The 26,763-nt window shown below is 39.4% G+C and overlaps 1 protein-coding gene across 5 annotated transcripts; it reads left to right on the plus strand.

Moving 5' to 3' along the window:
- Positions 1-458: 458 nt before the first annotated feature.
- On the plus strand, positions 459-26,457 carry disp3 (dispatched RND transporter family member 3). Of its 5 annotated transcripts, none has more exons than XM_038285776.1 (23): positions 459-525; positions 772-880; positions 8,499-8,770; positions 9,250-10,212; positions 11,686-11,905; positions 12,025-12,161; positions 12,380-12,514; positions 14,509-14,669; positions 14,845-14,984; positions 15,085-15,176; positions 15,300-15,464; positions 18,407-18,568; positions 20,362-20,505; positions 20,594-20,730; positions 20,812-20,981; positions 21,070-21,200; positions 21,491-21,675; positions 21,875-22,001; positions 22,867-23,012; positions 23,090-23,249; positions 23,337-23,450; positions 23,533-23,705; positions 25,440-26,457. In XM_038285776.1, the coding sequence occupies exons 4-23, from the start codon at positions 9,258-9,260 to the stop codon at positions 25,794-25,796; spliced, it is 4,011 nt and encodes a 1,336-aa protein (XP_038141704.1). In that variant the 5' UTR covers positions 459-525; positions 772-880; positions 8,499-8,770; positions 9,250-9,257; the 3' UTR covers positions 25,797-26,457. The 5 variants fall into 5 exon arrangements, with proteins under 5 accessions (XP_038141704.1, XP_038141701.1, XP_038141705.1 ...); XM_038285777.1 differs by having other exon boundaries at positions 515-642; XM_038285773.1 differs by lacking the exon at positions 8,499-8,770.
- The last annotated feature ends 306 nt before the right edge of the window (positions 26,458-26,763 follow it).

Below are 26,763 nucleotides of genomic sequence, written 5' to 3' on the forward strand. Positions count from 1 at the left end.
CTTTAAAGCAGGGCTGTGTTTGGTACAGGTGCTGAACACAGTGTTAAAATACATTCAGGGAAGCAAGAAGGGATTTATCTAACAAAGGAAAACAAACCTGAAAGCTAATAAACCTTGATTAGGCGGTTATTTTAATCTGTCCCTCACTCTAGCCAGTTATTCTGATCACCCTCTTATAGCACACCCCACCAACTGAGTCTGGACCAGACCATACCACCTCCAGCTGGATGAGAGGGGGCTCTACTGCAGCATCAAGATACCTCTTATGACATGGTCCCCTAAAAGCAGCTCAATAAGGACTGATTCCCTCACAGCGACTCTTCTTTTGAGGCAAAAACACCCCGTTTGGTTTTCTTTGCCTAGGAGCATCATCTTTTTGGGGGGGTTAGAGCTGACTCTCCCTCCTTGTGCTTCCTCCAGTATTGAGCCAGTCAGCAGAGCGTGCTGAACAAAGCCACGAGAAAGAGAGAGAGGGGAGCTTCTGGGGAAGAAATGTCTCTCGCTGACTGTCGCCTCGACAACCGGGTAAGAAAGGAGGGGAGGGAAGCACCAGAGCAGGAGGGAAAGGACTTAGGAGCATTGAAACAGAGGGAGAAAAAACAACAGAATGAACTAGTGTTTGAATAAGGAGATTCAAAACGGGTGAGGGAGGAAAGTGGATTTTATGGTGTGTGTGTCATTTTATCATAAGGACTCCATTGGTTTATCTCGCTCACCTTGGGAGTTATTAACTATGTCAAAAAAGCAGTTTGATCATTGTTCTCCCCTTAGATATCGGTGCGTGGAGCAGATCCAACTGCAGAGGGCAAGTTCAGCTTTCTAAAAGTGGACCAGGGAGGCCTGAACACTCCACCTGTGATTCCTGGGTAATCAGCCTCAGGTAAGTCTTCCTCACTGTTCAAGGTATTTGCCTTTTTACCTATTTAGGAAAAAAAAAAAAAAAAAAGATAATATAATCACTGATGGCACTCATCTGCAAAATGAATGCCAGCTAATTAGTTTTATGAATCAGGAAAAGTTTGGATTAATTTGTAAATTACACATCCAATGAGAGAAAAAATAATCAAGCACATTTAGGGCTTATTTAGTCCTTTTATTTCAGCAGTAAGCAGGAGGCGGAAAAATGTTTCATCACCAACATGCTTTACTCACCTTGCACTCTGCTTCTGCTCCTCCACCTTTGTAACGAGTAATTCATCAGCCATGAGAGAAATGAGCACCTCTGTTCACCTAAATTGGATCTTGGGAGTTTGAGTCGAAGCATAACACTCAGGCCGTGGAGGAGAATAGAAAGCACATCGAATATAAACATCATTCTGGGTGCTCATGCATAAGAAATGTATTCATAGAGCACCGGTGGGGGAAATCAATGCGCCTTTAAATTGGGTGGTATTCCAGCTGACTTTACATCAGGCTGTGTGTGTAGGGTGGGGGCAAAGGAGGCAGCATGTGGCATCCATATCAGATGAGATGGAGAGGAGATAAACTGATGAAGGTAGAGCTGAATGAGGGAGGGGTGTTTTTTTTTTTTCTTTAAGCTGTCGTCAGCGGCAAGGTAAAAAATCTCCCCTATGATGGAAAGACAGAGGCAGAAAAGGCAGAGAGATTGAAGAGTGGAAAAGGGCACCAGAGTGGGAGATAAAGAGTGACTCAAATGTTCGGTAAGCCAAGAAAAATAATGACCAGTAAAGTGTTCATGCTCAGAAGAAGCTGCTATTGCACCCAGCTCCTACTTAGGATTAAAAGAAAGGTGGTGAAACTGTTTTTGGCATTTTCATTTTATTCTGGTTCAGAGCCACTAACATTTTTATGAAATATTGGAGTTTTTTGGATGGCAATCAATGATCTTGCATGGATTCATATAAAAAAAGACACTGTGTTCAAAAACATGACCTTATTGGCCAATCCCCCCTTATTGTTGCTGCTTTTTTCTTATTCCTGGGAAACAGAATAAATAAAATGTGTTTTCTTTACAACATGAACAGCTTCTCTTGGGTCACATAATTGACTTAATATCTGGAGATTGCATAACTCCTATATCATTTTTATGTTGTAAACCCCACAGATTATAGTTCTACCATCAGCATGCCTTAAACATACCCCAAACTTTCTTGGGGTTTATTGCTTTAACCTCACTCCTCTGCATGCATCTTTGTTTTATCATACCACTCCTTTTTCCTAAAGACGGCCTTCTGTGCCAGAGTTTTGATCTTATTAGTTTATACATTTAAAGGATTTCTTCCTGTTGATTTTGATAATCATCGGTTACAGAAGGATTTAAATGAAAAGTTCAGCGAAAGGAAAATGTGTGTAAAACTGCACAAGCAGCAGGGATAACCACAGACTAAAACGATTACGAAATAAAATGAAGAATTTAAAGGATTAATCTGAGTCGGGGTTTGAATCCAACCTGGAGCCACGATACAGAGAAGTGTTTGGAATTGTTTTTATTTCATTTGGAAATCAAAGTCTAGGCTTGTGATAAAGACAGCAATAATATAGGAAGCCTTACCATCTGCTGGCATGAACTTTTATTAAATCCAAAGTCCATTCTGCTGTCCACCTTTTTCATTTTAGAAGACCTCCATCTTCCTTCTTGTGTCAGGCTTAATAGGGAGGCTGATTTTCAGCAGGATTTGACACCTGCCTACTCTGAAAAAAAAATAAAAAAATCTCAGCTATTGCTTTAATGACCATGTTGTCACTGTGCTCAATCTGCCAGCAAACTGACCTGACCTGAGAGCCAGAGGAAGTCTATGGAGTATAAAAATGCAGAAAATGAGAGACACCAAATCCAATACAGACAATCTGGAGGAGTTTTAAAAGAACAACATGAGCTTCCTTAACATTACAGCAATCCCTTAATCCTTCCACTGCTTTTGATAAATCTGTACATTTTTAATTGAACTACTGAAATGAATGAACTCTTCCACTTCCTTATGTCTTGAGGTTTATCTATTATATTAAAGCCAGGTTCATCTCAGCAAAGCCACACAAATAGAAGGAAAGCACCCTATTTTTTAAAGCCATGCTCCATTTTGTTTTCTTGGAAACGGGGGGAAATGTTTGCTTTTTGTTTTGATAAAGTTTTTAAATATCTAGCCCCTTACAAAATGAGTTGTTTAGATATTTTTTTTCTCTCACTGAGCTTCTGATCTGAGACAGCTTACTCCATCCCCGTTCTGCACTAAGAGCCTCCTTACATGCAGCTCATGTTCAGGTGTTCCTGCTGTACAGCAGGAACAACTGAGCTCCAAGAGTTTTAGAAAAATAATATAAATATAAAAAGCTCCAGTGAAAGTTCCTAAGCGAGTTTAACATGTGGGGGTGCAGACAAGGTTATCCAGTAACACAGCATACATTATACAAGAGGAGGTTCAGTCCTCTCAGAACATGCACACAGGCTCTGCTCAGGCTGCTTCATGCATTTATCATCCCTGTTTTAGAGCAGGGCGCTGCATCTTAAGAAAAAAAAAAGACAAAACAGTGACTCACCTTTAACAAAATGGCTTTAATAACCAGGATTTATCTCATAGGCAGCTTTTTTTTTTTATCCCCACAAACACGCATTGTAGGAAGTCAGATTACAGTCTAGTTTTAATCCTCACCTCCATGGGATTTAAATCAACTGCTCTTCTTAATCTCTGCAGAAAAAAAAAAGCAGAATATGCTGAACAAATCCGGCGTCTTGTAAAACGCATTAGTTATACCACATCTCCGCAGTGCTTTACAGCTGTACTTTGCTCATAATTATTGCCGTGATTTTCTTGAATGTGAAGAAGCGTCAGTCATCAGAGAAGGGAAAGGATGTGTCCCTCAGGCCATGCACCACTCTCATTAGGTCTGCTCATCTTCACCAGCAGGTGTTGAGAGAGGCTTGGAGACAGATGGGGGGGGAGAAGCACAAACCTTGGCTTAATGACTGACATGCTCTCAGGATATGCAACAACTCTAAAGAAAAGTCGGCATTAGCACCAGGAATCAGCTCATCTAATGTTTGTAAATCTAGATGTGGAAATCTAACTATGCACTTCCAATATTTTTCACTCTATTATTATTATCTAAACGCCAATAAGTGAAGGGTATCCGTTGTCATCACCCAAGCTGTTCTATCGTCTCCACTTGTCGTTCCACACCTCATTATATTTCTGTGCTCGTCTGAGAGTCTTCTCTTTTCTCCAGTCGATGCAAGAACTGCCATTATTAAAACAAGGCAGGGATAGACAGAAATGAAACTCAATTAGGAGAATCGAATGATCAAAACCCGCCAGCTGTTATCAGTCTCATTGGCTAGCAATAGAAAAAATAATATCCCACACATTCTTTTCTAGGAAATATCACATAATTGGTCCTTTCTCGCTCGTGGACATGTACTTTGCATTTTACACTAGATAAAACATTACAGTGCTTATATGGCTGTAATAGCTATGGGTGATTACAGCTAACCAATAAGTCTGCTTATAGGCTGCAGCAAATCAAAACAGCTTGTAAAAGTAATTATGCCTCTTGCAGTTTTAACATAATGAGCTACATTCCAATAAACTTCAAAAACCAACACAAAGTAGCTCATTATTGGGAAGTTAAAAAAACAATGGTTGGTTTTCAATGGTTTGTCCATTTTTTAGTTGCCACTTTTACTGAGACACCCTTAAATAAAATCTCTGTGAAACTGACACCTGCAGAAGGGGCTGAATTAGTAAATGGAGTTTAATCTTTGTAGATGAAGCTGCACTTTGAAGGCCTCATAGCTTTTATGGATGCTTTGGAGTTATGACTGCATTTGGGCTAAATTAATTAATCTGATTAATTGTGATTAATCAATTACTGAAATAATGGATTATCCATCCCTTATCTGACACACTTGTCCCAGTTGGGGTCATGAGGGGTGCTGGTGCCTATCAAGAGGCAGGGTACACCCTGGACGGGGTCACCAGTCCATTGCAGGGCAACGCAGAGACAAACAGGACAAACAAACATTTGCAAACGCACTCACACCTCAGGAGAATGTAGAGAAGCTATTTAACCCAACAGTCATGTTTTTGGACTGTAGAAGGAAGCCAGAGTACCCGGAGGGAACCCACACATGCTCAGGGAGAACATGGAAACTCCATGCAGAAAGACCCTGGCTGGGAATCGAACCCAGAACCTTCTTGCTGCAAGGCAGCAGTGCTAAATTGATTAATCGTTACCTGGAGTATAGAGACTGTAAAACATGATTTAATATGACAGAGCAACCCACTTAGACCAGCATTTACACCAAAATTGTAAAAAAATAAATAAATAAATAAAATAATGTAAACATTTTTTATTTAAGATTTTTTTTTTTATTCATCTGTCAATATGCTCTATCCAGAACTACTGTAAAATCTTTAGTTTCACCTGGTTTAAATTTGTAAAAAGTCTTCTTTAAGGAACCTTTGGCTATCAAATTATCTATCAAATAATTGAAGAAATAATTAACATATTTGTCGATTTGCAAAATAATCATTAGTTGCCACTCCAGACTGCATCGTCGATTGGCTCAAGCCATGTAGGGGACGCAGCAAACATGTGGGAGAAAGGTTCTCTGATCAGAAAAGACCATACATTTTCTCTTCTTCATGCAAAACATTATGCCTGTGGACCAAACCCTCACATGCATGCATTTCTACAGCACCGTCAAGGAAGTTGGTCAGCTTTGATAGGAAGATGGAAGGAGATAAATTGTGGGAAAGCACTGAAAAAAAAACCTTTAAGAGGAGGTTAACCTTCCAAAAAGACAACAACTCTGACAGAGCTGCTGCAGAACGGTTTAGGTTCAAAACCTACACAAATACCCGTGTGTCGGAATAATGATGTTCACAGATGTTCTCCATCCAATCTGACTTAGCGTTAAGAAGAGAGGGGAAAACAGTAATTTGTTCGATGTTAAACATTGGTAATATTGTTGTGAAAAAAGACCTGCAGATGTAGCAACAGTGTAAGATTGGTTTAAAAAGTACTGATCAAGTTGGGAGGTTCAAAGGGTTCAAGCACTTTTATCATTACTCCTCAAGAAACAGAAGCTGGATTAATCAAGATGCAGCTGAAGGATAGTTGGATGACTGACAAATTGCACAGAAATAATACCTAAATGACTCCCCTTAGAGTTCAGGAGGTTCATATTAACATTGTCCTTTTTACATTATAAGTGCACTTTCTCTGTTGTTCCAATGAATTAAATAGCTGAAAATTGGTGTCCTTTATAGAATATTAGATTCAGTGTGGATCTCTCAGTTTTTCATATCCAGTGGCTTTATTATCTGTTACATAAAAGGGGAAAATGTGACATTAAAAAGCTTCAGCCCATCTGAGTAGTGTTAAAGCTGAATATTAGAAGCTTATTGAAAAGGAAGTGAAAAAATTTCCAATGATTGATTCGTTACACACGTTGAGCTGTCCTGTTACACAAACACATTCTGTAGATATATAGACATGAGTCTTGTGATGACTGTAACCAGGAGTAAAATGGTTTCATGATATCACCATATTTATACTAAAACATGTTTTCATAAAACATCTGCGTCTAATTAGTTTTTGTTTGTAAAAGAAATAAAAATGCTCCATGCTCCTAAAACATATTATGACATCTTAATGTACAAAATGAAAAATATCAGAGGCCGGCACAAGGTATAAGCAGACTTTGAGGCTCCTCGGGGCCCCCTGCTGGCCATGGCTCCCTAATACAAGGTAGATAAATGGACTTGTCTCACACCTTCTGAGCGAAACCGTAAGATTTTACACTAAATATAGCGTCCAACATCTCTGAATCTTTCATTATCTAGTGGCTGTTCATACATACCTGCCACAGAGCAAATGTGAAAGCTTGAGCACATCATATCATTAGGAACAGCCTTTACACAAGCTATATTTTTGGTTTATTATTTCTCTTTTTATAGCAGTGAAACTTGGCAATGAATAAAGTGATTTATTTCTCTTTACATGGAGGTAGAGTTGTAAGGAAAATGTATGTGTGTATTAAGCAAATCTCAGTATTTAGTTCAGGCTCATGGAAATCTGTTAAATCCTCTCTGCCTATGTTACAGGTTATTGGTTTTTATTTATTGGAGCAGATGATGGAAGAAAGTAGACAGACACCTTAGTGATTAATCCCTTTTACATATAGGGCCCCTAACACCATAGAGGAGCGTGGTGCAATCACTGCTCGCTCTGGCATCAACAGTTCACCTAAACTGATCCCTTAAGTATTAATTGGGTTGAGCTGCAGAGCTGTAGGCATGGTTGTATCGAATGTGAAAGTAGTCTCTGAAAACCTAACATTCATAAAGGATAGACTCTGCTTCCTCAGAGTGAATATTTGTTTTGATAGGATATCATCTTAATGTCTCTCTTTAAAGTAATGGATAATATCCGGCGCCGCTTAGAGATATCTTTGCCCATTATAATAAACTCTGGAAGAGGAGGATGTTTTCTTTCAGAGTTTAAAAATCATCATGTTTAAGCAACATGTGTGGCATTATAGAGGTAAGCTGGCTTGATTTATTAATTTATTAGTAATTAAGCATTAATTTTTCACCCCTTCAACTGAAAATCGCTAAATATATTGCATTTATTTAGCTATTTTAATTTGGATACAATAATAAAGACAATTTGAAATAAACACATTAGATTTTGTCGCTGTAGCTTTACAGTGATTATTTGTTGCTGTAAGTTTTTCATTCATCCATTTTCTGTCACGCTTATCCCAGCTGGGGTCACGAGGGGTGCTGGTGCCTATCTCCAGCTGTCTATGGGCGAGAGGCAGGGTACACCCTGGACAGGTCACCAGTGCTTCGCAGGGCAACACAGAAAAACAACTATTCATGCACAGAAATAAGGAGAATTTAGAGAAGCCAATTAACCTAACAGTCAGGTTAGGTCAGAGTACCCGGAAAGAACTCACGCTTGCTCAGGGAGAACATACGAACTCCATGCAGAAAGACTCCAAGCCGGGAATCGAACTCAGAACCTTCTTGCAGCAAGGTAGCAGTGCTACCCACTGTTCCCACTGAGCAGCTGCATTAAGTTTTTCAGTAATGCAAAACATTTAAAAACAGCCAAATTGGTCTGTCTTTCTTTTTTTGATAAAGGAAACTCTATTAGCCTTTCAGCAAACTTACAGGCAGTGTGCATCAACACACAGGAAAAAAGCAATGCTTTGCACCTTCTGGTGCATGCAACAAACTTTTGTCACTCTGGCACTTTCTTTATCAGGTTATTGTAAAGGGATTTAAACTATAAGAAAAGTTTATGCAATTTCAATAACCCACCTATTTCTAATGGGAAATAAACCTGTCAGTTCCCGGAGCACGGAAAAACAAAGTCAGATCAGCTAGTGTCTAACTTAATTTGGGGTTCAGAATTTGTCTCTGAAGAGACATTTGTCTTCACTTCCTAAGCAAAAAATTCTTAATAATTTTTAGTATTGATCAAAAAATGCCAGCTGCTTAATCTTCTGATGGATTTTACTTCATCTGCAGGGCAGAGGACAGCTTTTGTTTCTTCTTCATCACCATGCAGTGTTCCACCTGACTGACCTTTAAGCTCACTTCTAAAGAGTCCGGATGAATCGCTGCAGTTAGAGAGCTCACTACCATCAGCATGCAAACTGTCTGCAGTAGCATATCATGAGCATGAGAGTTTAAATAAGAGGCACCCATTGACATCATTAGGCAAGAGCTGTCCATCACAGGAGATAAGCCAGCAACAGTTTCTAATACCCCGCTCGCTCTTTCTGTCAGTAATTAGGCAGGTGAGTATATTTAATTTTCTACACACATCCATACACACACACTGCACCTCGACAGCCACCAGCGGACTCGCTCCTGGTGATAAGGGCTGACAGGGAGAGGAATAAAATCACAGCTTTACTCTGTCTCACCTCAAGCTCTTGTGAGCAGCATCTTAAAGCAAAAAGCTGCCACCTTTTCTTGTCTATAAGCCCTTGAACCCCTTCCCACCTTCCCCATTATCCCTTTCATTTCCTCCACATGAGCCACCCAGAGAAAGAACCTTGGTCTGCAGCAGCTTAAGGACACAGTTCATTCCCTCACAGCCCTGCTTGTTCAGTACAGATTTGGAAGTCCCCCTGTCCTTCATTTTGTTTAATGCTTGTGTCAACTGTTCCAAATTCAAACATCTATTTCTTGCTCGTGTTCACTCACTCGAGGAGAAGAAGCCGTCAGAGTTGTGAGAAAGTAATAATGAAGCGGTGTAATGTGTCGCTCACAGGTGCCAGCATGGATGTGGAGGACGAGGCGCTGCTGTTTGGCACCAGCTGGGGAGATGAGGAGGAAGAGGAGGAGGATGGGGAGACGCACGCTGCGGGGCAGAGCTGTTTGTCGGGGAGTGAAGGGGTTTGTGGGGTTTGGAGTGGAGTGGGGTGGGTGTACACACAACCCTGGGCCAGTGGGGTGGTTTTAGGGGTAGCATTCCTCATGCCCTCTGCCCTGTTCGCCTACATGCTGCTCTACTGCCCTCCTCTGGACATAGATCTCTCCTACAGTGCCTTTGAGGTTCACAGTCACTTCTCAGCTGAGCGCTTTGATGCTCTCACTGTTGCTGTGAGGACTCAGCTTGGGTCTTGGGACAGACGCAGGCGGGACATAGAGGACAAGGAGTCTGAGGCTCTAAAGGAGCTTCTCCTGGAGAAGCTGGATGAAAAGGGGGTTTTCAACTGGACAGAAGGGAAGAAGGTAAAGTCCTCCTTTCAACCAGACAACACTTTAAGAACAGAAGGTGATCAGAGAGGAGAAGCAGAAACTGAGCCTGACTCAAGTATGGGAGGAATAAAGATGGACAAGAGCTTAAGTAACAGAGCTGAAGAGGAACAGGGATTAAAAGATGGAAATTCCTCCTTCTCACTCATTAGGAGGCGCAGATTTGCTCCTAATTACTACATGCAGAGCCAGGCTCTGTGGAAGATTGAGCTGGTTTTTGTAGCTCAGGGGAAAGGTGAGCGCAACATCTTCACCCCAGAGCGTCTGGAGACAGTTCACCATGTGGAGCGTCTGCTCATGCAGCATCCTCAGTTTCATCAGTTCTGTTGGAAACCTATGGAGATATTAAGGGATCTGCCTCTGGGGCCTTCTTATTGCTCCCCACCCAGCTCACTTCTGTCTTACCTCTACCCCAGTGAGAAGGCGGGGAAGATATACTATGATGGCATGGGCCCAGATCTGGCTGATATTCAAGGTAAGTCAACAAGATGATCCAGTTACAATACGTTATTATGAAAATGCTCTCATGTTAAAAAAAAATTAACTTTTATGTATTTTTTGTAGCATCTTGTGTTATAGACATATACATAAACTCTAAGTGGATAAAAGAGGATCTGTAGTTTTTAAAATTTTGTACAAAGAAAATGGTGTTTGCATTTGTATTAAGCCTCACTTACTTTGATACCCCTAAACCAAGATTATAAAATAATGTTCCAAGCTTTAGCCACATCATGGGGTGCTGTTTAATCCATTATCCAAAGAGGTAAAAAGCAAGGAACTTCTGCAAAGCGTCCATCAAGGAAACAGCCATCTGTTTGAAAGATCAGGCCAGGAAACGAGAGCCTTTATTAATGATAAGCCAGAATACTAATGGTACCTCTATAAGGATCCACAGAGATCTACTGTTTTGTCTCTTCAAGACAGATATTAGTTGTGAACCCTGCAAATCGTCTTTTTTGAAATATGCCAATAAAAAAGCAATTGTTCAAAGAAGTAATAAAAAAATCAGTTTTACAGCTTCCCACAAGTGATGAAGGGGATAAAGCAAACCTGTTGAATGAGATGCTTTTTTTGGAAACCGTTTAACCGAAATTCTTTTTTTTTTTTTTTACCTATGCAAACGCTATGAACTATGTTAAAAAATGAAACACAATCAAACATGGTAGAGACTGCATTATCCTGTGGGATCTTTTTCCTCAGCAGCAGCAGAGAGAGTGATCATAGTTGATGGAAGGATAGATGGATTTATGGATTTCATATTGATAAAAGAAAATTGATATTAGAACATATTAGCCTGCTTCTAAAATCCCCGATATAAGCAATCTGATAGAAACACTCTGCTTTTATCTGCTTCTGTTTAAAGGTTAGTTAATAATATATAGGCAGTTGTTCTTATACTTTCTGTTGTTGACTATAGTAACATCAGTATAATGTCAGAGAAAAAAAAAACTGTATTGGGACATCCAGAGATGTAATGCAGGGTAATCTGGAAAGAAAGAAAAAAAATGGGGGAAAAACAAAAGAACCACCACCCTAAACAATGTAATCAAGGCACAGTGGTATTTTATGTTATAATCTATATTAGTCTATTGAAACACTTGATAATTCCTGGCCAAACTAACATCGCGATAATAATTTCAGTCTGTAGATGTTAAAATCTTGATACTTGAGGCTGATAGCAGAGAAAACTACATACTAAGTACTCATGCATTGAAAATGTATGCAAGAAAGAAAAAAAAAGTTTTTCTTCACATTAAAGTGCTTTGGGTTTTTTATTAGTTGTTTTTTGCCTCACACAATCCCTATAAAACACACTGCTGGTTATCTTCTGAGAAAATGTAAAAGTTGATGCTGTATAAAATCTTTTGTATTTCACTGTATCATAAAAAAAAACCTCTGAGTCGAGCTAACCTAACTTCTGCTTTCATCTCTTGGCACTTTGTGGTAGGTTCCCTGAGTCTGGCCATCACCCACCCACAGTTCTACTGGTACGTGGATGAAAGTCTCTCCCCTGAGCATCTCTCTTCAGCCCTTTTACGCAGTGAGATCCACTTTGGAGCTCCCCTGCCGTCCTTCTACTCCCTGCAGGATCGAGCAGATGAGCAAAGAGCTCGCTTCAAAAACTTTGTGGTTCAGTATGCAGGCATGCTGGCCAAGCAGTCTACCAGGTCAGACACTTCACCTCAGAGCTGAGTGTTATTCATTTTAAGTATTTGGAGCACCGAGGCTCATAGTACAAGGCCTGTAACTCAGTCCCAGGTTGTTTTCTTTGTATTCCTGTTTGCAGTGAGGTGAAGGTGCTGTATGGGGGGACGGAGCTGTTTGATGATGAAGTGAGACACACCTTTTATAATGATATGATGCTGGCTGTCATCAGCGGAGCTTGCATCACTGCGCTCGTCTACTTTCTCACCTCCTTTTCTGGTACAATAAGATCTGTTTCTCTCTTTTTGTGATCAGTTATTTATTTTTTCATCTTACATGAATTAAAAATAAAATTTCATCTAAAAAAAATGTAACCCTGGTTTGCAGTGATCAGCCCCATCCAGATAGTGTGATCTATTTCTTGTGTCATTTCTCTTTGAAGATTTGGTTGAAATGTGAACAGGCTCAGTTTTTTTTTTCTTTTGTTCTCTTTGAAGTCTTTCTGACGTTCTTTGGACTCGCCAGCATCGGATTGAGCTGCTTGATGGCTCTTTTTCTCTACCATGTTGTCTTTGGAGTGAGGTACCTCGGCATTCTCAACGGAGTGGCAGCGTTTGTCATCATTGGGATTGGTAAGAGCGTGCATTTATCTTGGTGAAAGTCTGCATTTATTTTTAGGTTGTGTTGTTTTATAAACAGGATTGATCTGCAGGCAGTTTTGTTCATCAGAAAAAAATCCTTTGATCAGAGGAACATAAAGACCAAAAGAAAAAGGAAAAATAAAGAAAACAATGATTGAGTCTTTTTACACTTTTACTGCCTGAGAGATTCTTTAAAGTTAGACAAAAATCAAATATATATTCTTCATGTACTGAAAGTACAGGTTAAAATTAATTAGAGCTTCAAGATAAAAAAAAAAGGCTGAAATTAAAGAATAGTCTTGGAGAAAATCAAAGTGATAGTTCCCAAAACACACATAGATTATTCATTTCCTCTTAAGAATGGAGCAACAATGTTTAAATGCTAACTTGTTCAAATTATTACATCACAGAGAACAATGAGGCAATTGTGTTAAAAGAGCCAAACATGCTTTTGATATATTTTGCATAAACAAAGTATTTCTAGGAGTAAATATGTTTTTCGGTAAATTAATCCGTTGATAATTTCCTCCATGTAATCATGTTCTTTTACTTCTGAAAATAGCAATTGTAACCATGAAATGTGTTTTATTATTCAAATGACTGCATTATAGGTTATCAGGGTCAGCAAATTACTTTTACTGTGCTTAAATATTTTTTTCTTTTATTTTTTCATATAAAATCAGATAGATTTTATATATATAATTAATTATAATCAGTGAATTTAAATCAATAAAGCTGTCTGAAAAATTACATCAAAAGTGTATTGCCTCTGTAGATTATCTGTTCCATGGCTTTTAAAAGTGTGTTTTTGCTCTGATGTTCTTTGGATTTGTTTTTAGTTTTTATATTGGTTCATTAAAATCACAAACTTGGACTTAGTTCATTGGGAATGTATGTGATAACTTACAAAAATTGTGTGCATAAGTGTGGAAAAAACAAAATCTCTACAGAGACGCATGGTGGTGGCAGCAGCATGGACAGGGACAGTAGAAGCTGGAGCTTTACTTGCTGCAAAATGTGGTTCTACAAAAACAGCTGAATGCAAATATATGGTGCACTTTGTCAACATTTTTAGATCATGTATCCTTTTGCATCTACAACAGATCATATTCTGTTCGTTTTTTTTTTATTTTATCTTTTATTAAAATAATATTTAAAATAAGATAAATAATCTGCCAGATAATTACTCTTGGTAAGACTTTGGGAATCATGATATACATTCTCAAAAAAGAAGTCTTACCAAATGATGTTTTCTTGCTGTACTGGCAGATTATTATGCTTATTTAAGGCAGAATCTTCTGAAAAGGAGATTAATAATCTAATAGAATCTGCTCTTGCTTAGAATATCAATCATATGATAACTTCGTACAGACCTTTTGGTTAGATATATAATAAGAAGACTTGGTCAAATTGGAAATATTATAATTTTACAGTTTTCCTCTGTTCATCTGCTCCATCAAATCCAAATAACATGTATTTAAAGTTAGAATTTGTGGGCAAACTTTGGCAAAAGTACTAAAGACTTTAGAAGAATAAATGCAGCTAACAGATCAGATTCTTTATAGTCAAGTTTAACCTGCTGTTTTTGTGTTTTTTTTCTTATATTTTTGTTGCCTGTTTTTTTTTTTATCTATATCAACATGATTGAATCAGTGGTTTGTAGTTTTATACACTTGGCTTACATAAATAATTTACATTATAACTGAATAATTATCAAAGGTTTTCCTTCTTTTTACCACAGCAGTTAAATTGTATAATTGTGTAATCATATCTCACTCATTACTATGTTCGCTTAAAACTTTTTTTTTTTATCCTTTCTGTCATCTGCATCTCTTCTGAACTTTATGCTAAACAAGCCAGAGTAGTTCAATGCAAGTTTCCATTTAAGGATTTTTTTTGGGGTCCTTTTTGTTCTCTGGATGAGCATTTATAAAATCAGTGTTCACCTTTGCAATAAACATATATTTCTGCTCTTCACCTCTCAGGTGTGGATGATGTGTTTGTGTTCATCAGCACCTTCAGACAGGCCTCCCATCTACGGCACCCTCAGGAGCGAATGATCTACACCATAAAAACCGCCGGCAGGGCGACGTTCCTCACCTCCTTCACGACTGCAGCTGCCTACGCCGCCAACACCTTTTCTCAGGTAATCGGGCGAGAGAAATGCACCGTTTAATAGAATGTCTACAGGAAGTCTAAATGACTCCTCTGCACAGGATGAATAGAAATGCTGCTCTCAGCAGACATCCGTTTTTGCTCGATAAGCACAAATTGAATGTTTGAAGGTCCTTTACACTGTGCTGCGTTTAACTGACACTCAGATCCCAGCCGTGCATGACTTTGGCCTATTCATGGCCCTCATTGTCAGCTGCGCCTGGCTTTGGGTGTCTGTCCTGATGCCAGCAGCCCTGTGTATCTGGACCCAGCATGTGGAGCCTCACGAACATGACTGGTTAAACTGGTGAGCTGCTGCTTCCTTGCTTAGTTGAGAGGTGTTATTTGTGGTGGCTGTGCAGAGTTTAGACAGCTGCCTCTGACACTAAACTGTCCTCTCTCTGAAGCGTGAAGTTGCTCTTAGGCTTGTCAGCGAGCTACAGCCCTTTGTCAGATGAGGATGATGATGTGGCACTTCTGTCGGTGGACATGGAGCCAGGTGAGATTATGATCTCCTTTACAAAAAGTGGACGGTATGGCGAGGCAGCGAATGGGAGGCTATGATTCCTGACTATAAAACACAGCTGTTGAGGCATCACTGAGGTCATTCTCCTTTTGGCAGGCTCCTGTGACACAGACAGCGATGCAGCCATTCTTTCCCTCACAGTGGAGACACCATTATCCTCTACAGGACAGCAGCATATGGGTGTGGTTAGCACAAAACTCCAATGGGGCCTGAAGCACTTAGTGGCTGTGCCTGCTGTGAGGCATCGGAAAGCGGTTTTAGGTGAGACATGACATGAATTCACTCAAATTGGACATGAGAGGACATTTTCTTAACAAAGGCTGCAGATAAAAAACCCGCAGGTTTGTCTGCATCCAAAAAGTGACCTTTAAAGGAATTTGTATTTTATAGAAAATGGTAAAAAAGCAACTTCCAAATGATAAAACTCACAGTGTGAGAAAAACACTTGTTTTTCAGTGATAGTATTAATGCTATTGACGCTTTGCTCAACAGCCCATGTTGGCATCAGGGCAGCACTTTAACGCTTCTCGGTGTTGGAGCATATAGAGACAGAGAGTCCTGGATCTTCTTTTCTCTTAGATCTAGTTAATGTTTTCTCTTGTGACCAACTTCTGAGTTGATCTACATTTCTATCCTGTTCAAATGTTCATTTTTGACTTTTTATGCATCATAAATAGATGAAACCCACCATATTTAATTTTTAATCTTCTGGTGTTTGAAATATATATTTAGTTATGATACTTTGAACTCTAATAAACTTCCTAGGACCTTTGGGAAAAATACTGACCCACAGCATCACAGGCCCTCCACTGTATTTACCACTGAGCATTGGTTGCTTTCCATTATTTCTCTTTTCATGCTAAAACTATCCTGGAAAATCTTAGACAAAATCCAATTTCCTCTCTTTCCACTGATTGACCCTCAATATTTAGCTTATAAGGAGTAGAGCATCCCAGTGTTTTCTATGATAAGAGGAAATCAAAGCAGATGGTTCTTTTCAGGCCTTGAAAATCTAGATTTTTCTGCAGCAATAAGAAACAAATGGATGGATGGAAGCTGTGCTTCAAAATATCAGAGAAATAAAAAAAAATCTTTATCAATATTTTTTAATGCTATAATAATTGTCCTTATTTATCCATATTTTACATTTTGAATTGCTGTTAATTATTGCAAATTACAAAAAAAAGATATATTACATTTCTATTTAATGAAAAAAATGTTTCAACATTTTAACAATCATTACATGTTCCGCTTAAAAACTATTTTGTTTGAAGTAATCTTGAGCTCCTCTCAGAATTGTAATGGTGCTAGTGGAAAAAGATTAAATGATGACTCTGGACAACTTGAACCAGAATAAACATCCCTGCACTGAAATCTGCTATTTTGGTGTAACTATATGTTAACCAAAAAATGTCCAAACAATGCATGATCAAAACTCTTTTTTTTTTTAAAGCTACAGTGTGTAATTTTCAGCGACATCTAGCGGTCAGACTACAGACCGCAGCAACATGAACATCTCCCCCCCACCGCTTCTCCCCCCCAACAGTACGGCGAGCGTTACGGGACAAAATTTCTTCTACGACGTCCACATCACCTACCCTCTCAAGTGATGAGGTTTGTTTACATAGATAATTTTACAGATAGTATATCATTAGTCTGTGTAGGGTATAGATTTCATGTAGACTTAAGATAATAAATATACCCGTTATTTTTTCTACATCGTTGTGACGTCTTGGTGAGCTGCTTTGCATGGTGATATAAACAGACGAAGTAATTGTAGTCATTAGTTTAACAGCGAGATTGTGTTCGCTGGAAGAATATATATCCCCCGTTTACAGAGTCCAAGTCATTTTGGTGGCACGGGGGTTACAACGCGAGGGAGAGGGAGAGGACGAGGGCGAAGGCAGGGAGGCCGTGCAGCTAGGGCCAGGCGAGAGAGGGGAGCCAGCGGGGTGAGAGCAGAGGAGGAAAGGCTTGAAGATCTCCAAAGGAGCCGGAGAGAAGTAACCGAGGTATATATCCAGAAAATTATTTTACAGAAAATTACTGAATCATTACCTGTGAAACGTCAGGGACGTTGCTGAATAAGTATACTGGAGAGTAACAGCATCATCACGCAGCATGTTATTGTTTTAGACAGGTCTGAGCATCCTGTACTCCAAAAACTGCAGTGATATTAGACAATTGTGTGTGTAGGATTAATTACCTGTCCAAGAGAAAACTGGCAACTTGAGCGTCACTTTGAAAACCTTTTTCCTCCATCAGTGACTTCCATCGTGTAAATGCCGTGCCAATGTTGATCCGTGTTTTTTGTCGTTTCTTGTCACGCTTGCGTTTATTCTCGTCGTGTTTCCGCTTCTTAGATGACGGGGGTTCGGTGTCCGCCGCTTTTCGTTGTGATACAGAGTAGGCATGATCCTCCATTCGTCTGATGTTTGGCCACACAGTGCCAAACAGTTTGCAAAGTCACTCACGCCTGCCGCCTTGTTCACCTTTCTTGTTACTGAGGCGCAGTATACCTGCTTCTTCTTCTTCTTTGGTTTCAGGCAGACTAAACGCTTCTCAGGCATAATACTGCCATCTACTGTTCAGTACCGTCTCAGTTCATCTCTCTCAACTTGCCGTAGTTATTTTTGAGCGTCATGGGAGATCTCGCAATCGCTAGTTTGTTGCCTCTGCGCTTGCCGTAGCGCAAAGATGTCAGCCTCCATGGCTGCGAGACCCGCTCCTATGTAATTATAAATAACGAATTCTAAGGCAACGCAAATATTATGGTTAAAAGGCTGAGCTCATAGGTGATGATAAATAACATAGTTATGTATAATATATTAAATTTCTGACTTTATATGCCTGTAATTATTACACACTGTAGCTTTAAATAAGATAGATTAAATAGGATTCCTTTTTAGGCTACATTTAAATTAAGCTGTATGTTATACATATATATATTTTTTTATAATGTATGTTTATGTTGTAGAAATTAGAGATAAGTGAATGTCAGGTTACTGAGTAAGTGTTCCATTTCTAATTGGGATATTTTAACCTCTATGTTGCTTTAAAATATTGAAGGCTTTTTTACACGGCTGCTGTATTAACAGGAAATCAATAAACTTAACTCCTAAGTGATCATTTATTATTTCATCCTAGAAGCCGCCCTGTTAAAGAAGACCTGGTTGCTAATATCTGTCTTGGTGCCGTTCCAGGCGTCTTTCTCCTGGTTCTGGTCTTCTCTGCGGGTTGCTGCTGTCTCCTGAGACCAGCCACCCATGCCCCCCTCCTGTTCCGACAGGACACAAACCTTCAGACTCTGCTGGCTCTGCGCAGCAACCTCAGTGGTCAGGGAATCTCCTGCCCCATGTGCTCAGGTGAGACTATGACAGTGAAAGACATTTTAAGGAGCGTTTCTGTTGAAAGATTTGAAAGCAGGTCATATCCTACCTGCAGTAGAAAGCTGTCTTGTTGTCTTTATTCAGACGCCTGTTATTTGAAGCTAATAATTTGCCAAAGAGGTGCCAATAGGCAAAGGGACTTCCTCTCCAATTGAAACAGCAAAGGGGTTTAGGCAGTTGCTGCTTCATTTTTTAAACAGCAGTCACTCAGTAGGTAGATGACTTCTTTGTTTTGTGTTTTTTATGCTATTACCTAACAAACTGAAAAAACCCAGAGAATCTCTTAAGAAGAGATTTAAGACCTAAAGTTAGAGTGGAGGATTTTTTCAAATCTTTGAAAAGACCCGCTCTCTCTACTTTAAAAAAAAAAACTGCACATGCAAAACCCTGTGGCCGCTCCCAAGAGGGCACGCCTATTAAACGTGTGCAAGAGCATGCACAAGCCCATTTATCCTCATGCAAGCTCTGTTTAACAGTTGCTGTTTGCATCGCTCATACAAGCTTACTTTCCAGAAGATTTGCAACTTTTCCATTATGTCAGACTCACCGGTGGTAAATGAAAATGGGGACAAACACGTAGGATGGCCTTACATAAACATATCACTAGAATGATTGACAATTAGGAGTTCCACTTATTTTGGTGATCCACCCGGAAAAAGAGCATCCTCAACTATACCTTTAACAAACTTTATTTACGGATTTATTCTTTTTTTGTTTTTAATCAGAAAACCCTGTAATTCCAAGTAGTGTTTTACAAAAACACGGAATTTGCTCTGGTATGAGGTGCTACACACAGACAAATTAGAAGTATTTAACTTGCAATAAACAAATGTAATTGCATAAGAATGACATGAGAATAGAGAAAAATATTGCAATTTTTTGCAAAGGAAGAGCAAAACAGCAAACATTAGAAATATGCAATAATAAAACTAAATTAAATGCATATTATATAATCAATGTGGCTTTATCTAAGGTAGACAAAACTATGGGAGCAAGACGAATCCGAACAAAGGAAGATTTTTACATAAATTGTAACACTTAATAAGCTTTTTAAAGAGAGGTCCAGTAGGGATAAAAATTGAGGCCCCATTAAAAAAACAGAAAGCAACAGTGAACCAGCAACAAGTTGTTGTTGCTATTAAAGCTGTGTTAAATTCTCCTTTAGGGTGAAGCTTATATCTGGCAATAGAAACAAACTCAACCAAACAACAAATTCAACTGGGGAGATTTGCTAACTTTTTGTTCAGTGAACAGAATAATTAATATTAGTAATACCAGCAAATAACTTACTCATTTGCTCTTTTCAACTTTTACGGTAAACACCATAGAAAACCCTTACTGAAAGTGATGCTGTACTGTGGTCCTTAAAGAACTACTCAGATGCAGAATACCAGAAGATTCAAATTAAAACCTGTCAAACCTTTTTAACAGCAAAGCAACCATATTGAATTGAAAGGAAATGTCATGAGAGCTGTACAAAACCTAATTTTGTTTTGCATACACTCTGTGTATACAAAAATGGTCTAAGTCGAATTTCAAGGTAAAACCTGCTGCAGAGCCTTTTTGACTTTTCTTTTAAAAGCCCGACTTTAAAGGTTTAATTTAAATGAAATGAAATAATTACATGCACACACACCACACATGCCATTTGTGCCTTTATACTTTAAAAATCTTTGTCATTATGCTTCTTGGAAATTCTATTCGAAGCTGTTGTCCTTGTTACAAAAAGACCGAGAAGTGCTCCCCTAAAAGCATGTTTTATCCTGTAGGTGTGTTCATGGAAAAGCCCCACCTTCTGTACACACACACTCCTTCAGGTTTGAGGTTTTCCACACATCAGCGAAGTCAAAGCCCAACAGCCTCAACTGCCCCCAAAATCTCAATCAAAACAAACCCAGGCACAAACACAACAGGTAAGGAGGGTGATGTTGATGATGATGATGATCTTCACTTACGTAGAAGCACCTGACTCCATAGCTTTATCTGGTTCTGGTGTTTTAGGCTCCTTGCTGACTGTGTACATGTCAAAGCTGGTTCAAGGAGGCTCCACAACAATCTACAGATTCTCTCTGAACACCAGCGTCCCATCACCGTGGAAAGTGTGCAGCACAGAGCACGATGAGGTGTCGTCATTCCAGGTTTGGGCTGCAAACAAAGTCGTCTTCACTATGATATTGTGACTGGTGCTGCCATAATAATGTTTCATTTTGTCTGAACAGGCATTTAGTCATCCCTTCGACAATTACACCAGCAGAATGACAGTGTGTATTTCCAGAGAGTACCGGCCGTACCCCAGCTGGATGCTCACGTCCAGCTCGTGTGATCCCCGCCATGGCTGGACTCCAGAGTTTTCTTTTTATGTTGCAGTGTCTCTGCAGCAGAATAGCAGGTGGAATGATAAATTCTGTGCCCCAGTGAGGATTCTCCAGTGGCTTTGGCTGCAAATCTATCAAATAAAATCTGCTTTCTGCTTTCAGGAGGCTTTATTTTGCTCAGTGCCACCAGAGACCTCATCCCAGCAGACTGTGTGTCAAAACGCCTGGTTGTGGCTTCAGTTCTGGGCCTGATGGCCCCTTAAAGGGATCTTTTTATAGCCCTCTCCCCAGCGGTGAGTGAGCTAGTGTCTTTGTCTGAGATCATTATCAACACAAAGATGATTTTTCAGCTCATTAGGAAAACACTGTATGTGTCTCTCTAGCTTATCTTTTCTTTGTCATTTACTCCACGTCATGACTGCTGTGAATAGAGAGAATGCTGTTGTATGACAGCTTCTTCAAGTGGCACTCTGTAAACCCACCGGAGGGTTCTTTTTTTCCACAGCACTCCAGTCGTGCAGCTATTTTTACACTGAATAAACAAACACAGTTGAGAGATTTTCCTCCCGTTCTATTTTCTAAGATTCCTCATCCGCTGCCAAGACAAAAGCATCCAAAACGTCCGGCTTCAACCCGTGCATGGGCGGTGCCTGTGGTCGCCCAGCTGTGCGTCCTCTGGTCGACACCGGGGCCATGGTTTTCGTCGTGTTTGGGATCCTGGGAGTGAATCGAAGCGAAAACAGGGAAAACCATGTGATTGGAGACATGGTGAGGGTAACAGCACACTACTCACAGCAGGATCTGCACACTACTACTAATGAGCTCAGCTGTCTTTGAATGACTTTAAAAAACTTTTTGCAGGATTTGCAGAAATATATAAAGTGAACAAATTGTTTAGATAAAATGGGATTAATGCAGAGACATATTTTTGTAATTATTCCCTGATATTATTTCATTGTTTTTAAAGGGCAGTGTTATACTAGATCCAGACTTTGATATTTTCAAAGAGATGGGCCATCTTTGCAAAATCTGCAAAGCTGTCGGTGCCAACAGAAAACTGGTGAAGCCAGGAGGAGCTCAGTGTTTGCCCTCAGGTAAAACATCTCAAAGTGGTTATTCTGACAAACATTTTTTTTAAATGTCTATAAATCTTCATTGCACACCTCATAGCAAACAATGAGATATTTTGGGTTGTTGAATGTACAAATTATGAGTCTTTTTATGTTCAGTCTTAAAATCACAGTATTCAGACCGAAGAATAATTTCAAAAATTGCATCAAACACAAATTAACTGCTCTGTGAAAATAGTTTCTATCAATTTAAAGGTATAGTAGGGAGTTTCCCGAATTTTTGAAAAGAACCGCCCTCTCCACTTTAAAAAAAAATGCATGCACAACCCTGTACCCACTCCTAAAAGGGAATACCTATTAACTGTGTGCGAGAGCATGCACGACCCATTTATCCTCGTGCACGCTCTGTTTACAAGTTGCTGTGTGAATCATTCATGCAAGTTTATTTTCCAAAAGAACAAAGGCAAGCTTCAATAAGTGGCTGAAACCATTGCTAACCACACATATACATCGGAAAGTGCGCATGTTGCAGAAAAAGGACGGCCTTACGTAAACATATCGCCAGAATGATTGACAATTATGAGGACCACTTATTTTGATGATCCAACGGCAAAAAAAAACATCCTCCACTATACCTTTAACTTTAACACATTTTTAAAAAATTGTTTTAATGGTATAACTTTTTTCACAGTAAAAAATGTAGTTTATTACTGATAACCATGATTACTGATGGAGTCAGATAAATGAGGCTCTTTGTATTACAGAAAAATCTCAAATTTACAGTGCCTAGGTATTTCCCCCAGCATGATGTTGCCACCAGCAGCACTATGCATGTTTCATAATGGGGATGTTGTGTGGAGATTGGTAGAGCTTATTTTGTTCCTGTTAGGAAACAAGCTCTCCTCTGTTCTTCCGCTGCTCCATCCTGAGTGCCAATCTCTGCCTGAACCCAACCTCCTCCCTGGGCAGCTCTCCCACGGAGCAGTAGGGATGCATGGAGGGAAGGTTCGCTGGTTGTCCATGGCCTTTGAATCGGTAAGTCCCTTTTATCTTTTACTTTTCCCTCAGCAGACATTTCCTAACCATTCATCCCTCGCGTCTCCCCTCCGAAGACCACATACAAGGGGAAGTCCTCCTTTCAGACCTATTCAGACTTCCTTCAGTGGGAGAACTTCATCCAGGAGCAGCTTGCCAGCCTCCCACCCACCTCTGCTCTCCAGCGAGGTTTCCAGACATGTGAGCACTGGAAGCAGATCTTCATGGAAATTATAGGTTGGTGTATTATTAAGTTGAGTGTTTTATATCTACAATCCTATTAGTGCAGAGGTGTATAGATATAATGAAATCGGATCTTTCCAGGTGTGGAAAGTGCCCTCTGGAGTCTCCTGCTCTCTCTTGGGATCTGTGTGGCTGCTGTCTCTGTGTTTACAGCACATCCTCTGCTGCTGCTGCCTGTGCTCATCACAATTATAGGTAAGAGATGAAGTGGTTCTGATGTCCCTGGAAGCCATGTGTGTAGATGTTTTAAAGGCTGGGTCCTTTTTTTTTTCAACAGGAGTGATCTGTCTTGTCGTGGCTGTCATGTATTGGCTGGGATGGGAGATGGGAGCAGTGGAGGCAATTTCTCTGTCAATACTTGTCGGATCTTCTGTGGATTACTGTCTGCACCTGGTGGAGGGATACCTGCTGGCTGGGGAGACGGCTTCCACGATGCCTGGACAGAACTCTGTAAGGGAAAGCTCATTTCTCTCATTGTTGCAGCTCTAAGCCATCAAACGCTATTCTTCTTCTTCTTATTATTATTATTCCTTTGAACCTTTTCACATTTGGTCACATATTTGTAAAATATATGGGACCTTTATATTTTGATGCATATTTTGTTATGTGCTTTTCACATATAGAGAATATATTTACCCAGCCTTTCTGCACCATAGCGCATACTTAGTCTGATTAGATAAAAGCAACAAACCTCTAAAAGGTTTGCTTTTAGGCTAAGTTCACACTGCAGGCATTAATGCTCAATTTTTTTTGTTAAATCCGACTCTTTTGTGTGGTTGTTCACATTTTCAAATATACTTGTATGTGATCTCCTGTGTGAACCGCATTCACACAAATTAAGTGTCCCATATGTGCAGTAGAGGATGCAATGACGTCACAATGGATAGTACTGCTGAAGGGCATCTTGCAATCTTTAATTTTTTTCCCAACCTCAGCCAGTGCTTTAACAATAAAATCTTTTCAAGAATTTTGGAAATAAAAACTGCTCTCCGCATGGTTGTTGTTTTTCTTCATGCTTCTGCTTAGAAAGATGCAGAATAGGTGCCTTTGTTAAGTATTAATGATGTTCAGTGTGGATGGATGTGACCTAAATGTATAGACACAGGTCAAATTTGAAAGGACCAAGTAGCCAATTGGCCAGGTTTGCATTGGAAAAAATTGGGTCTGTGTTGTTCAGAATTTCATGAAAAGATCAGATACAGGTCGCATATGGGCAAAAAAAATCAGATTTTGGTCACTTTAGGCTCCAGTGTGAACATAGCCTCTGGATGAAGCTCCATACAACATCAACACAGCATGACGCTGCTGCCACCGTGCTTCACAGTGGAGGTGGAGTGTTTAGTGTTAGTTTGCTGCCTCAGATAATTATTTTATTTATTTTTTTAACATGGTTTCATTTTGGAGTTCTCTTATAACAGCCAGACATGGATGGATGACCAATAGTTTTCTTCCAGTCAGATTCTGATTGACTGTCTGCTGGCAGATTTTTTTTTTTTTTTTTCTGTGTGTGTATGTGATGTCGTTTCCCCTGTGCTGTTAGTTTGGAAGGGGGATATGTTTTATGGGGTTTTTTCCAGCAGCTTTGCAGTGTGCCAAAACTATTTTGTCTTAATGGGTTTAATTTTGTTAATTAAATGCTAAAAATAGTTTAATAGTTCTTCATAACCAAATCTAACTTAAAATGTCACTACTTTATTCCTCAGCTGTTTTCTTTGGTTCTTGATGCCGTTTGTTCACTGATGCTCTCAGACAGATCTCTGTGGTCTTTGCACAACACATGGATTAATACAGTTTAAAATGACACAAAGTTGGACTCGATTTACTAAAATGAGGACTTCTAAAGGCTAGAGGATTTTTATTTTATTTTAGAGTAAAAGGAGCTGAATCCACATGTTACCCAAATGTTTAGCACGTTTTGAAAAACTAGTTGAAAAAGAAGTTTCCTTTTTCCTCCACTTTGCATTACTTTCTAATGGTCAGTCACACAGATATTATAGTTTGCGACTTTAAACATGACCTACTGTGAAAAGGTTCAAGTTTGGTTTGTTGAAAGGCACTGAAAGTTTCATAATTTTTTCAAGCTGCTTGAAAAAAAAAAAGAATTTTTTTTTTTGTCTTCTTTAGGTCCATTAGTGGTGGAAGAAGATGCTTTTAAATTAATTCATTTTATCTGGTTGTTTACAGGAGCCTTCAGCTGAGCGGCAGAGGCGAACTTTGGAGGCAGTGAACCATGTGGGCGTTGCCATAGTGTCCAGCGCTGTCACCACAGCAATCTCCACAGTCCCTCTTTTCTTCTGCGTCATTGTGCCTTTTGCCAAGTTTGGTCAGATCGTGGCCATTAACACAGCTGTCTCCATTTTGTTCACCTTGTTCGTGACCTCTGCCTTGTTGGCTTGCATGGCTCCGGCCCATTTCAACAGACATCCCAGAGCAGTGCTTAAGGCCAGCCTAGCCGTGACGGCAGCTGCGGCCTTAGGAGGGGCTCTGTGCTGGACTGGCCGACAGCTGGGGGCATCGGCCTGGCGATCGCTCAGCTCATAAACTTCACTGTCCTCTGCTCACACTGATGTCAGACATGAGTAATGTATTCTCCTTTACCTTCAAGGGGATTATTAGATCAGAAAGTGATCTTTAAAGCACAAAGATGTCAACACAGCCTCAGTAATTTAAAGCTATTTGTTATCCAAGAACAGATTTTAGTAATCAGCTAACCTGGGTTATAAAAAACAAAACTTTTATGTCTTGGATATCTTCTAAAAGTCCAGTGTAACTATATGACAAACGTTTTTATATTTTATTTCACAACCACATATTTATGTGTGAAGGGATTTTTGTGACAGATCAACACAAAGTAGCACATAGCTGTGCAATGGATGGACACTGTATAGTTTCCAAACCATTTAAAAACCTGAAACTGTTTGTCTTCACCAGCTTTGCACATTAAAGGTTTGAAACTTATTCCCATTTTTCTTAAAAGAAAAACACCTAAAACTGTGGATTAAGATAGTTTCTGTACATTTTTGCGCTATTTCTTTTAAATATATGAGGATTTTAACAGTCTTAAATCTCTCCACATTCCTTTGTAATAATAATGATTTACAATAAACTTAAACTCCACTTACCAATAAGGTGAGTGCTGCCCTGAATTTTATTTAGGGGTGTCAACATTTTATAGTTTCAGGTATTAAAATATTGGAAAAAACCGTATTTCCATAAAATGTAGGTTCTCCTTTGTTTTGATCAATTGCATAAAATCCCAAGTTCTTAAACCTGTATTTTAAGTGCTTTATTGAGAAACGAGTTCTCATTTAGAAGAAAAACCTGTTAGCTGGAAGTATTTGTCATGAAGGGTTACAGGGGGCAAAATGAAATAAATATGAAATTAATGAATATGAATGGACCATAAAATACATAAATAAAACCTAGAAAATAGATTTATTAATGGCTTTATTTAAGAAATAAATACTGTCAACATATGGACAATACAAAAAGAAGTGCTGATAATTAA

The sequence above is a fragment of the Cyprinodon tularosa genome, unplaced genomic scaffold, assembly GCF_016077235.1.
Source record: "Cyprinodon tularosa strain WSP-4 unplaced genomic scaffold, ASM1607723v1 ctg214, whole genome shotgun sequence".
NCBI lineage: Eukaryota > Metazoa > Chordata > Actinopteri > Cyprinodontiformes > Cyprinodontidae > Cyprinodon > Cyprinodon tularosa.

What these genes read in the sequence shown, in the direction of transcription:
- disp3 (XM_038285776.1), top strand. Translation starts at nt 9,258, where the DNA reads ATGGATGTGGAGGACGAGGCGCTGCTGTTTGGCACCAGCTGGGGAGAT. An exon ending in CCGCCAACACCTTTTCTCAG is followed by an intron (nt 14,670 to 14,844) that starts GTAATCGGGCGA and finishes ACTGACACTCAG; the next exon opens with ATCCCAGCCGTGCATGACTT. An exon ending in TTATAGCCCTCTCCCCAGCG is followed by an intron (nt 21,201 to 21,490) that starts GTGAGTGAGCTA and finishes CTATTTTCTAAG; the next exon opens with ATTCCTCATCCGCTGCCAAG.